General features: G+C 45.5%; 1 protein-coding gene across 3 annotated transcripts in view; it reads left to right on the top strand.

Moving 5' to 3' along the window:
• KCNQ2 (potassium voltage-gated channel subfamily Q member 2) overlaps positions 1–12,277 on the top strand; it is a 77,585-nt gene that overhangs the window by 53,933 nt on the left and 11,375 nt on the right. The window contains exons 12-16 of one of the 3 annotated variants that reach the window (XM_056354799.1): positions 1,740–1,963; positions 2,403–2,511; positions 3,040–3,171; positions 6,063–6,170; positions 11,843–11,966. In XM_056354799.1, coding sequence (XP_056210774.1) covers positions 1,740–1,963; positions 2,403–2,511; positions 3,040–3,171; positions 6,063–6,170; positions 11,843–11,966 — 697 coding nt within the window. The remainder of the gene's footprint in view (positions 1–1,739; positions 1,964–2,402; positions 2,512–3,039; positions 3,172–6,062; positions 6,171–11,842; positions 11,967–12,277) is intronic. The other 2 variants (XM_056354800.1, XM_056354801.1) reach the window with 2 other exon arrangements.

Below are 12,277 nucleotides of genomic sequence, written 5' to 3'. Positions count from 1 at the left end.
CCAGATAACTCTGCCCTGCAGCCCAGGAGCTACTCTCCCCATTCCCTGGGCGCTGCATCAGGGCAGCGGTGCCTTCCTGGGATCACACCCTGCCACTTTGGAAAATGCTGCCTAAGCACCTTTCCCTCCCTGTAAATGTTCAATGTCTTGCAATGTAAAGTGACTTTGTAAAAATAGCACCTTCTTACTCGACAAATCTGCTTCCTCTGTGTCTTCTGAGTCACGTCTTCTTCCTTTACTGACAAAACCGCATGTCTGTTCCCATCAGCACAGCACAGCTGATATGGCTGGGGAAAAGTGAGCTGCATTTTGCTTTGCTTCACGTATTGGCAGCAAAGTTCTGACTGAAGGACGCCGTGCCAGTTTTGAAGGCAAAGGAGAACTGTTTGGCTCTGAGTTTTAAGGTGGCGTTGCTGAGAGACAGCAAAACCCAGGTCTGTGGTTGGTGACCTGGAAATCTGATGTGGAAATCAAAATTCCTGCAAACTGAGCCAGAGCATTGGCAGCAAAACGACAAGTGGCTACTGCAGCGGTACAGAGTATTGGGAATTCAATCTGTGTTTTTACTCAGTTTTGGTTTACCTACATATAAAATATTGGCTATATGTGCAAGTGCCTTGCACTGGTTGTCTAACCTCTATTAGTGTATTTTCATAATCAACTGCTATTCAGAAAATATCAAATTATCCAAAACTATTTGCAGTTTGATTTCCCCAGTGCTGTCTCTATGAAGTTTGCCTGTTCATAAAGATTCACAAAATCTTTCTGCTTTGCGATTTTCATGTGAAAATTCATCATCTTCATTTAGGTGAAAGTTTTTAATCACCAATTTCAGAATTTGGAAAATAATTAGAGCTGGGTGGTCAGCGGACCATTTCTCAGTGAGATGATCTCTGCTTCTGGAGGGATCTTCTTTTCAAACCATAATTACAAGGTTTTAAAGAAGTTGGATTCTAATAGAAAAAGAGCAATAAAATGCCATATTTGGAAGCTGTAAATTTTTTCTTTGCATGTTTATGACACCCGTAGCAGACCTACAGGTAGATGTTAGCTGGCTTTTAGGTTGAATCTTTATAGGATACAAAGGAGTTGCACATTGAAGTGTTCGTATTTAAGTATTTAAACATCAGACAGGAAAAAGTGGAACTCTTTGGAATATATAAAAGGGGCAGATCGTGTTTGAAGAGGGAGGAAATACAGGAGCTGAAGAAAGGGAAAGGGCAGGTCTGAGCACCAGAAGTGAAGTGTTTCAAAGAAAGTTAAAAATCTAAGATAAAGGCGCTTTTTTAAACTGGTATTTTCTTACTAGCTGTAGGGTTTTGGAAGGCAGCTGTGAAAGATAAGCTTCCTCGCTTGTGGTCGGAGCTGATCAGTGATTTAAGGAGTCATAACCTCATCGTTTAACGTCATTCTGTCCCGCCAGCCCTGGCATCCCACAAGGGGCTTCTGTTTAAGTCCTCATTATTTTCTCTTTCTTAATAATCATTCCCATTTCACTCATTATGGCGGAAACTTTTCTACAATGCTTTCTTTAAAAAAAATAAAATTAAAAATTTAATAAATAGTAAAACAAACAAACAAACAAACAAACAAAAAAGCCAACAGCAAAACTACATCTCACTGCTGCTTGGAAGTGCTCTTGGTTTCTAATGGCTGGTGGGGAAGGACTGCGTGGTTTCCAGAATGACTCCTCCTGCTGTCTCCTTTTTGTCTTTGTTTCAACGTGTTTCTCTGAACAGTCAGAAGGTCAGTTTGAAAGATCGTGTCTTCTCCAGTCCCCGCGGTGCTGGCACCAAAGGGAAAGGCTCTCCACAGGCTCAGGGCATCAGGAGGTCCCCCAGTGCTGACCAAAGCATCGAGGACAGCCCGAGCAAAGTGCCCAAGAGCTGGAGTTTTGGAGACCGCAGCCGAGCCCGGCAAGCTTTCCGCATCAAGGGAGCGGCATCACGGCAAAACTCAGAAGGTGAGGGCTTGGGATGCCATGCCGGACCCCAGATCCTCGGCTGGCCCCCACATCCTCTCCCTCTCCACCTAGGAAGGGCATAGCTGCCAGCTGGGGTGCGTACATAGGTCTCCTTCCCCTTCTAGTCCTTTAGCTTGGAGTATAGTAAGAAATAAGAAACCCCCCTACTGACAGTCATGGTCATGCATATATTTATATATGTATAGGGATGGGGAAAGGAGGAAGAGTCAGGCAGCTAGAGATGGATGAGAGCTGCAGTTGGCATTGCTGGATGTCACCTTAACACGTCTTGGGAAATGCTGTCATGTGGATGCTCAGCAGATTCTCTCTGGTGTTTCCCCCGGGGTTGCTGTTTGCAATCTGACTTGTCTTTCCTTGTGCGGCACCAGCACGGGGAATAGTAACGTGTCGTCTTTATTCCTCCCCCTCCCAAACTCAGAAGCAAGCCTCCCCGGAGAAGACATTCCCGATGAGAACAAAAGCTGCAACTGCGAGTTTGTCACAGAAGATTTGACGCCAGGATTGAAAGTCAGCATCAGGGCAGTGTGGTAAGAGAGGGGACGGGGGGAAAGCGGGCCAGAAAAATAACTAACGGGGGGGAAAAATAAATGTAAAGTCCAAGCAGAGGTGGCAAATGCTGAAATGTCTGTGCTGCAGGCTGTTTTTCCCCTGGGTGGCCTGCCCTCCTTTACAGAAAATTCTGCCAGAATTTTTGCTGAGGGAAGGAATAAGTGGAGAAACAGGAAAATCCCTGCAGGGATGCATCCAAATGATCGTTCTCGCCAGCTTTGCGAATTAATGCTGACATCTATAAAAGTGGTGTAGAGAGGACACTCACACAGCTGACAGTCCAGGGGGCACCGAGGACCCCCCCCATCTCAGACAGGGCTTCAGCCCTGAGCCCCCATAAGCCCCTTCCCCTCTCCTAGTGCCGCATCCTCTCCCAGACCCACAGCGCTGGGATTTATTCCATTTTCCTTCCAAAGCAGCTCCCCGTGGTGTTTTTTATCCACCACTAAGCAGGTCAGGCTGCAGTCCAGGGACTACATGTTGCCTTTCCTCTCCGTCTCCTGCAGCATTATGAGGTTTCTCGTCTCCAAGCGCAAGTTTAAGGAGAGCCTTCGGCCCTATGATGTGATGGATGTCATCGAGCAGTATTCAGCCGGCCACCTGGACATGCTCTCCCGGATTAAAAACCTTCAGGCCAGGCAAGAAACCCCTCTCTTTGCTTCATTTTTTCACTGCTTTTTGTTCATTGTGGAGGTGTTGCCAGGAGACACTTTCCTTTGCAGCTACAACTTATTCTTTTTCTTCCTAAGAGAAAAGCCTCAAGGAAAACATCAATGCTTGTGGCTGGAACCCACAGGGATGAGCAGGACAGGGACTGAAAATGGTGGTTATGCCACTAAAATTGCCTCAGTGCCCACCCCAGGACATACACACAAAAATCACGGCTCATCCTCCTACTTTACTTGGGGAGTTCCCGTCATTATAGAATATCCCATGGGAAAGGCAGGTGTGGACCTCTGTGGTCATTCTGGTGGGATAACAAAGGTCTGGTGCCCCAGTTTTAAGGCTGATGTGGCTAATTCGGGAGTGACACAAATTAAAATGTGGTGTGCTGGTTGTGACCCTGCTGCTGTGGGTAGAGGGAGCAGAGAGGAGGCAGCAGCTTCCTCCTGCTGTTGGGATGCTCAGCTGCTTTGGGTGGGATCCTTCCTCGGATGGCACAGCCTGCTGAAAATATGTGCAGATGGGGATTTCTCTTCCAAGCCCACCACCACAGGCATGGTTGAGCTGAGCTGCGTTTCAGCTTCTGTGCTCAAACTTTAGGAGCAGTTAGTTTCCATAGGGGAAGAAATGTGGAAAAGGGACAAATGGAACCGAGAAAAGCATTTAAAATTTAATTTTCTCCTGAAAAAAACAAACAACCAAAACCAGATTTTGTCCCCTGAAGAGAGGATCTGAGCTAAACTTTTTTATTTGACCACTCTTCCCTCAGCCCTGATGTCCCACGATGAAAAGGAGACCCCAGACCCCCAACACCCCCCCGGCTGTGTCGGCTCAGCACAAGTAGCCCCAGTTCTGCTGAGCTTGAAGGACACCCAGAATGGAGGCGGGGCTTGGCCGTAGGCTACCTCCAGTCAAAATAATACATTATTTTATTTTACACTGGGAGAACAAAATTATTGCCCTTGATGGCTGTGGCAGCCCAGCTTCCTCTGGAATCCACTGGGGAAGTTTTCCTTTCATTTCAAACTTATCTAGGTCCCTGGCAGAGGCAGCAAATGTGCAAAAAAAAAAAGTCTTTGGGTATGCAAACAGCTAATATGAATCCCAGGAATGAAATAGGAGCATTGTCTTAGGAAAAAGAGGAATCGCTTTTCTGCCATTAATCTCTCAGAGACCATTTTAAGTCTGCTATTTTTGATGTTCCAGCAGCAGAGGTAACGCTCTCAGTGTTGCTGCACGCAGTGTGTTTCCCAGAAGGTAAATTCTCCCTTGTGATGGAGACGAAAATATCGCGGAGAATTTCCTCTCTTTGAGCCTCTCACCCCTGTTCAGTATGAATGCAGTGATTATAGATCCAAGACACGTAGCTGAATCTGGAGGGGGGAGAGGAGGAGGAGGAGGGGATTGATATTTCCTAATTTTAATAACCTGAAATGAGCTCCAGGCTGCCTCCGCAGTGGGTGGTGAGCCATTGGGGTTGGCATCACCACTGGCTCCAGGTGGGACACCCAAGTTTCCAGCACCCCAAGCTGGTGTAGCAGATTGCCTCACCATCCACCCAAGTTTCCCATTGCCAGTCCTTCAAGGTGATGTGCTGCAGTGACAGAGTAGTTTGGTTGGATGTTTTGGGTTGTTTTTTTTTTGCCGGGGGGGAGGTACGGAGTTACAGTTTTCAAAGACCAAACTGAATTCTCCTCTTAGTTGTACCTGTGGGACTGCAAGGCTGAGGCTGCTGAGGCTGGATAGGCTAGGGCTGCCATCTACCCCATTGTAGGGAGGCCAGGAGGACCAGGAGCTGTTTCAAAAGTGTGAAGTACCTGGATTTGGTATCTTGGGCTACCAGGCAGCTTCACTGGTTTCACTGTCCCCACCTAGCAGGAGATCAGCGATGGAGCAGAGCCCTGCGGGGCCATCCTTTGAAGCACTCCTCATCATAGCCAGATGGGCACCAGGAGGTCCCATGGCTGATCACCTGCCCAGTACAACTGGAAGGGGCACCCTGTAGATGAGGTGTGTGCCTGGGGTGGCCGTGGCCAATGCTGGGCATGACCAACTGATGCTAGACGCACAGTGCACCCATACGGTGGAGCCCAGGGAGGTTGTCACGGGGCGTGTTGGGGAGCAGATATTTTTATTTCCCTTTCCTTCAGCAATCAAAGCACTGTGTTCTCCCTGCCAGCTCAGCTCGGCAGGGCTGGCTGTGACCTCCCGTAGCCAGGGCTTTGGTGGATTAAAGCTGCATTGAAGCAAATTTCTGGAGTGTTTACATGCACTTTCGTCTTTAATCATTAATGCCTGTCACTGTGTCTGTAATGTGCTCTTTTCAGTGTTGTGTTCACACTGTCTCGTGTCTCATCCTGACACCTTGCCAACCATGGATGTCTCCCATTCATTGAGCTATACAGTCCTGCAGCGTATCTCGCCGACTCCCAATGGCTCATGTTTTTCTGAACTAGCAGAGGATGTATTATCTAGCACTGGAACTGGAAGGAGAATGAATCTATGTTGTTTCGTATCTAACTGCCTCAATGGGATATTGCTACACATATGCAAATATATTCCAGAGGGTAAAGCATGTTGCCTATTATATCTGGGGTGGGGGGGGCCTCCTAATGATGTTTCAGTGGTGCCGAAGTCTCCAAATCTTACTCCGAGGTGGGTAAGGCTCTGGCTTTCACCGACAACCAGGTGGTAGGAGAGAGCTTTCTGTTTCCAGCAGAATATATTTTCAAATTCTCTCTCTCTTTCTTTCTCTGTCGTTCTGTTTTTCAGTTGTTTCTTTCTGCAACTTTTCTGACCAACTTTTCTCTATGTGTTGCTTCATTATGCATTTTGCTGGTGTCTTTTTTCTTATTTACTTTGCCAGGATAGATATGATTGTGGGTCCCCCACCCCCTTCAACTCCCCGGCATAAGAAGTATCCAACCAAAGGACCCATGTATTCTTCCAAAGAATCTCCCCAATACTCGCCTAGGTTAGGATTCACCAAAATGCCGCTTTCTCTGGATTTTTCATTTGCTTAATGTCAAACCCCTTTCATTCCAGTTATATGACGGCATTTATCACCTAGCAGTGCAGCTTGCTAAATCATGACTCAGAAGGGCTTGCTACTCTGGATATGCTCTGATTTACTTTCAGTAATGAGCTTTCACACTAGGCAAGCCAAAGGAAAAAAAAAAAAAGGACATTCATACAGTCATCAGTAACCATCAGTCTCTTCAACTAGTGTATTTTCTATTTTCAATCTTCTTCTAGGTGTTAGAAAGCAAAACTGTATCTTTTTGACTCTGTCTATCTAATTGTATCTATGTAAAAGGTGAAATATTTACCCACAAAGCCAATAGAAACTGAACAACCTGCTTTCTGAAAGGTTAAACACTCCACACAGAAGCAAAGGAGCCTCTGCAGCTCTTTGAAAGGAGTTTACTTCAGCGGGCAAAGTAAGAATGAAGTGTTTCACATCCGATGAACACAGTGATCTCTTTGTCTGGCTGATGCAACTGTACTGACCAGGGAGGAAAAAACCTGTGCTAAAATGTTACACCCACGGGACTCATATTAAAAAAAAATAAAATCCTGATTTTGCAAGCGAAAAGAAGAGCAGGCGTCAAACCAGCCCTCAGGCGTGCAGCAAGATTTTTCTGATTGCCCTTACTAAGTTCTTGCCTTAGGTAAAACTGTTCCTGAAGCTGATGCCATGAGAGATATATTCAGAATTTTAGAGCATTCTGAGGTCTGGGCAGCAGGGCCATGAGCTGAGCTGTATTTTCACCTTGTATTGAGACCACTGGAGCCTGAGGCAGGTACAAATATTTGCCAGAACGTCATTTTCTGTGCACAAATAGTAGGTGATTTTTAAATGCAGCAAGCTTAGCCTCAAATATCTTTTTTTCTAAATATACTTGCCCTCCCTAGGAGCTAATACATAACAAATCTCTTGATTTTTATTTAAGCTGCTCTGAGTAATCTTCGCTAGAGGAATGTGAGTAAAAGGAATATTGAAAGCTTACCTTTTCCCACTCAGCTAGCTCATAGATTAAAAAAAAAATTAAAGAATTTTCCAGAAGCCTCAAGCTTTGTGCTTGGAAAAAAAGTTGCTCTCAGAAAAGCATTTCTCTCATTTCTCCTCCCAGCCAAATGATGAGGCCCAAATCTAGTCTTTAAACATGAAATAACTTTCTTATCTGCAGAAACATTTTGATTTTAAAATAAAAATACATATTCAAGTGGTTTTTATTGCATTTAACCTATGTGCAAGAAGCCTTCACTGGAGGCAAGGATTTAATGTAATTCTGGGGGAGGAAGCCTCAAATTAGGACAGACATTGTATTCCATCCGAGTCTATTGCTATATCAGCTTAATGTTAATGACTTCTCTCTCCCCTGTTTTTGCAGTTTCTAATACTGATGGCCAGATTAAAAATCTGTTCGCACATGCCCACTAGACTCCTGGGACATTAAGACTTTTAAAAATAATTGCTCCCTTTTAAAATGAATTTTCTCATTTCTTCTTTATCAAGCTGTGACTGAGAGGCTGCAGAAAGCAGCAGAGTACAGAAGGCTGCTGAAATCTCTGCTCCCACCCATGGGCAGGCTTATGGTGTGCTGAATTTTTGGCAGTTGCATCCTCCCACAGACACCGGTGGGACTTTGGAGGTGCCCGATGGATGGGGACCAGAGCTCTGAGCAGCCCCAAGCCCAAATCCAGAAACTCCAGGTCAGGCTGTGCTGCTGCCACGGGTTCCATCATCTCAGCGCCACGTGGGTCCATGCCATGGGGACACGTGCTGTGGGGTCCCCGTGGGCTGCACCAGCCTCTCCTTTTCAGCCTGCACGCCCCTGTTTTAGCCAGAGAAACCACACCAAGTGATGTCCCATGAGCTTTCTCGACCCCGTGGGTTGCCTTGTGGTACGCTAGTGACAAGGGTCAGTTCAGCCAAAAGGTTTCTGCAAGTAGCTCCCAGCAAAGACAGCTGGTTACCACTGGATGTCCACGGCTGTGGTTTGGCTGAAGGTGTTTGCTCCACGCTGTATACACAGACAATTTGGATTAAATTCTCTTGATCAGCTGATTTAACATAAAACCAGGTGCGACCTCAGCTGTAATTTTTAGACAACAGATACTGGTCAAAATATGTCTAGAGCAAACTTTGTTGCCAAATGAGGAGGTAAGTAGCCAGTCCTGTGACATGGATGAAGGGGGTTTGGCTTCAATGCCTGGATTGTGTACACAAAATTATAAGAGATAAAGAAAAAAAAAAAAGAAAAGAATCAAATATATATTCCCAAACACTTCATTTTTATCTCATTTGAGCCGTTTGACCTTTTGATGTCTGCTTCTGGCCCGAGGGTGACATATTACACCTCTTTGCATGCACTGTTAGCATGAAGCATAATGAAGCATGAGAAAACCTGCACTGTGGCTGATGCAAGACTACATTTTTTTTGTATCATTAGAAAGAAGGAAAGATATCAAAGTTCACTTTAAAGAGCAACCCCCTTTCTCTCTCCCTCTCAAACTAAGACCCAGCAGAGCCTATCAAGGACAGCAGATGGCACAGTTTGTCACGCATCCTTAGAAATCTCTGAATCCTCTTCTGCCACACAGGGGAAAACACAGGGCTGACTCTTCCAAAGCCTCAGCTGAATTTTTCCCTCTGCACATGTGTATTTGACACAGCCAAAGTAAGTGTCAGGAATACATAAGGCTCCCACGGGGTGTAGTGCAGAAGTGGGGTTTGGCATCTCAGAAGATTCATGGTCCTTTGTCACGCATTAGGAACATAGGCTGTCCCCTTCTGCTTGCAGAAGTGGAACATGTTCTCTGTTCTGTCTTCTTCATCTCTTGAGCTTTGTTGCCCAATCGGAACAAACCCTCAAACTCTTTTATAACGGCTTTGCAGTGCTCAGCCAGGCACAGGTGGGTTGGGAGCTCGTGAGGGAATTCCTCTTCTATCAGATAAGGCACAAATGAAATCTTTGCTGAGGGTAGGAGCATGCTTCTCCCAAGGGAAGAAAAGGGGTGAGAGATCTTGAGCCTGGTTTCTCTCATCAAGAGAGAAGGACTTGGTTCACCACCTTCTCCCCTCTGTGCACTGAAGTCGGTGGCCCACAGCTGCCCACCACACTGTCCTCCGTGCAGACCCTGCCTGCACGGCGAGATCTGCCTCCCTGGCTTCTCAGAGCTGTGGAAGATTACCACCTCAGGAGTCAGGACTATGTTATGGACATGAAGGGAGTGGATCAAGCAGGAATTCTCCTGGGCTCCGGTATCAATGGTACGTGGGCACAGGCTTCTCAATGCTTTATGGGTGAGCTCTGTGGAGGGCCTCAGTCCTGCTTTTAAATCACAGCAGGTCTACAGGCAAGTTGTTTCCAGCCTGAAGATGATGGAAGAAGTCATTTCTCTTCTATGTGATGCTAGTCATCACTCCATCTGTGAAGTGCCAGCTGGCCTTCTGTGCTTCACATGGGTTATGTGAGGTTCACTTACTGGATGGCTCTTCTCTTAAGGACAAGGAAGACAGCAGAAGTCCTCCCTCAACTCCTGCAAGATTAGAAATAGGGTTGCACCAGACTCTCTCTGCTATCACAATACACCATAGCATGGCAACATTCAATTTCCCCCTCTGTGTTACAGTCTGTCCTGCCTCCCTGCTCTACTCAGCAGCTGTTGAAGGACATCTCATTTCTGTTAGTGGGCACATCTCAGTGTTAGTGCTGTGCTAGCTGGGACCTGAGGACAGAGCACCCGGGTTGTTCTTGGCCTTCCACAGTATTCAGTAGCGTTTAGACTTCGGGCCTCTTTAAACGCATGTTCATTGTTTTACTAGTCTACTTGCTTGTGCATACAGGAGAGGAGTTCGTACAGTGGCTGTACTACGCCTTGACTTGTGATTCCAAACCAAGGTAGCCCGAGGTATCCAATTTAATACCTCTTTGCTTACATGGTAATAACAACGTTGTCATAGGATTTCTTGTGCTGTATGTCCTGTCAGTAATTACATCCCTTGTGGGGAGTTCCTGTACGTGTCAGTACTTTCCTTCTCCCATTACAAGAGAGAAATAAGGCATGCGTATTCCTCACACTTGTAATTGCAGCACTTGGTGCTCCTTGTACTCCTGCGCTTATATTGCTAAGCAAAGGATCAAACGTGACTTTTTAAACAGAACGGTATTCTGCCACATCCCTGCCCAAATGAAGTATCTTCTGGGATCAAAGATAAAGTCTAAAATAATTGCTGGCTTATATTTTGTGTCTTTGGTGTGATGTGCTCATCCACTTCATCTCTTTGAGCCAGATCTTGTGGTGCTGTAAACTGCTGTTGCTCTAATATAAGCTAAGGGAGCCACTGATACCTGTCCCTTAATGTCAACAGCCAACATATGTACTAAGTCCCTGTCAAACATAAAGAGAACAGATAGCTCTTGTGTTGGAAATAGCCTTCCGTCTCATTCCTTTCCTTGGTTTTTGTTTGTTCATTTTCCCCTGTCTGTCTGTGTTCAGCTCCTTCCATTTCTTCCTCCTGGTGCATGGACCCATGACCCACACAGCAGAACTGCGTAAGAAGCATTTTGAGTTTTCCGCTCAAGATACCTCAACTTGGTTTCAGTCAGATTAATTAACCCTTCTTTTCCCCCGCCACCCTGATGTTTGGTGCATTATGCAAGAGTAAAGTTTGCCTGATGTAGAATGAGGTTATAAACGGGGCTGCCATTAAGAAACTGTTCCAAAACTGAGTTGCTCCCCTGATGTTTGAGGGGTCAAGAAGTTCTGGTGTTTACTCTCTAGCAAATTTATATTTGATGCCTCAAATAAAATTGACTTCCAGCTTCCAGACTGGCTCTGCCCTCCTTCCTAGGCATACAGAGCTATACATCAACCCAGGTATTTCTATACTGGGAACGAGGAGTTGCAAATGTAACGTGTGTAAAGAAGTTAGTAGCAAACAACATGCCCAGTAGCTTTAGCTGCTGATTTGGCAGGAGTGTCCTCTGCTATTATGCGCTTGGGGCCCTGCTAAGAGAAAACATCTAATGACACAGGTGTGAATCGCATTAGCATTTTAATAAAGACAATTTAGTAATGTTTGGTGAGTTATGACCAAATTCAGCCTTGATGTAATTCCACTAAAACAGTTAGTTTATATATGTACACCTGCTTGTCTGGATCTTAGGACAAGTGGCTCATTTTCATGGACCGGAGAATTACACACTTACATTTGCATTGAGGAGAGGAAACTGCTGCAAAGACTGAAAAAAATCCCATTGACATATGCTAGACAGAAAACTTGATCTTCCTGCAAAATAATAATTTCTCAGTACAAATAAGAAGCTAATTGATTTGGAAGAAAGCCAGTTAATGAAATTCTTTGCAGTGGGTAAATTTACTGTGCATAATGTGCCAGGTTTTATCTGTATAAACAGAAACGGATGATTTCAAACTCTGCTAATACTGCTCTGAATTTTGCATCTGAATTAACACTTCAGTGCCACTGCGTGTCTGTGAGTAATTTGGAGTGTTAGTTGGGAAAGAGGCTGTTGCTTTGTCCCACGGAGGCGCGACAAGTGGAGCCCTCCTTGCCTGCTGCCTCCAACTGACTCCAGGTCCTTTTCCTGGGGCGGGGGGATTTTCTGATCCCGGTAGAGTTGACCAGATCGTTGGGAGAGGATCCTCTATGACCGACAAGGATCGGACCAAAGGGCCAGCAGAGGGAGAGCTGCCTGAAGACCCCAGCATGATGGGCAGGCTTGGGAAAGTTGAAAAGCAGGTATGTTGGGTCAGGACGGGGGTTCTTAGCAGAGGGTGTTGCATGAGTTGTGTTGTTTTTTTCTTGCCTTATTTTTCCCCAGTGGGACATTACCATTTAGAAAAAAAAGTAAAAGCTAAGAATATTTTGAAAAATAAACAAGGTGGATGTTATAAAAGGGTGCTAAATGTCTTAGAAACCTAAGTACTACTTTCAAAACAGGCACTTAGGAGCCTGTGACATGTAGTCTTTCAATTTTAGTGAGCTGACCAAAAGTCGATGTTATTTTTGAAAATGGCACATTGGTTTCTTTGCCACCACACTAGGCATGT

The sequence above is a fragment of the Falco biarmicus genome, chromosome 10, assembly GCF_023638135.1.
Source record: "Falco biarmicus isolate bFalBia1 chromosome 10, bFalBia1.pri, whole genome shotgun sequence".
Taxonomy (NCBI): Eukaryota; Metazoa; Chordata; class Aves; order Falconiformes; family Falconidae; genus Falco; species Falco biarmicus.
Note: the sequence above shows the minus strand (reverse complement) of the source record. Positions and strands in the feature narration are given on the sequence as shown.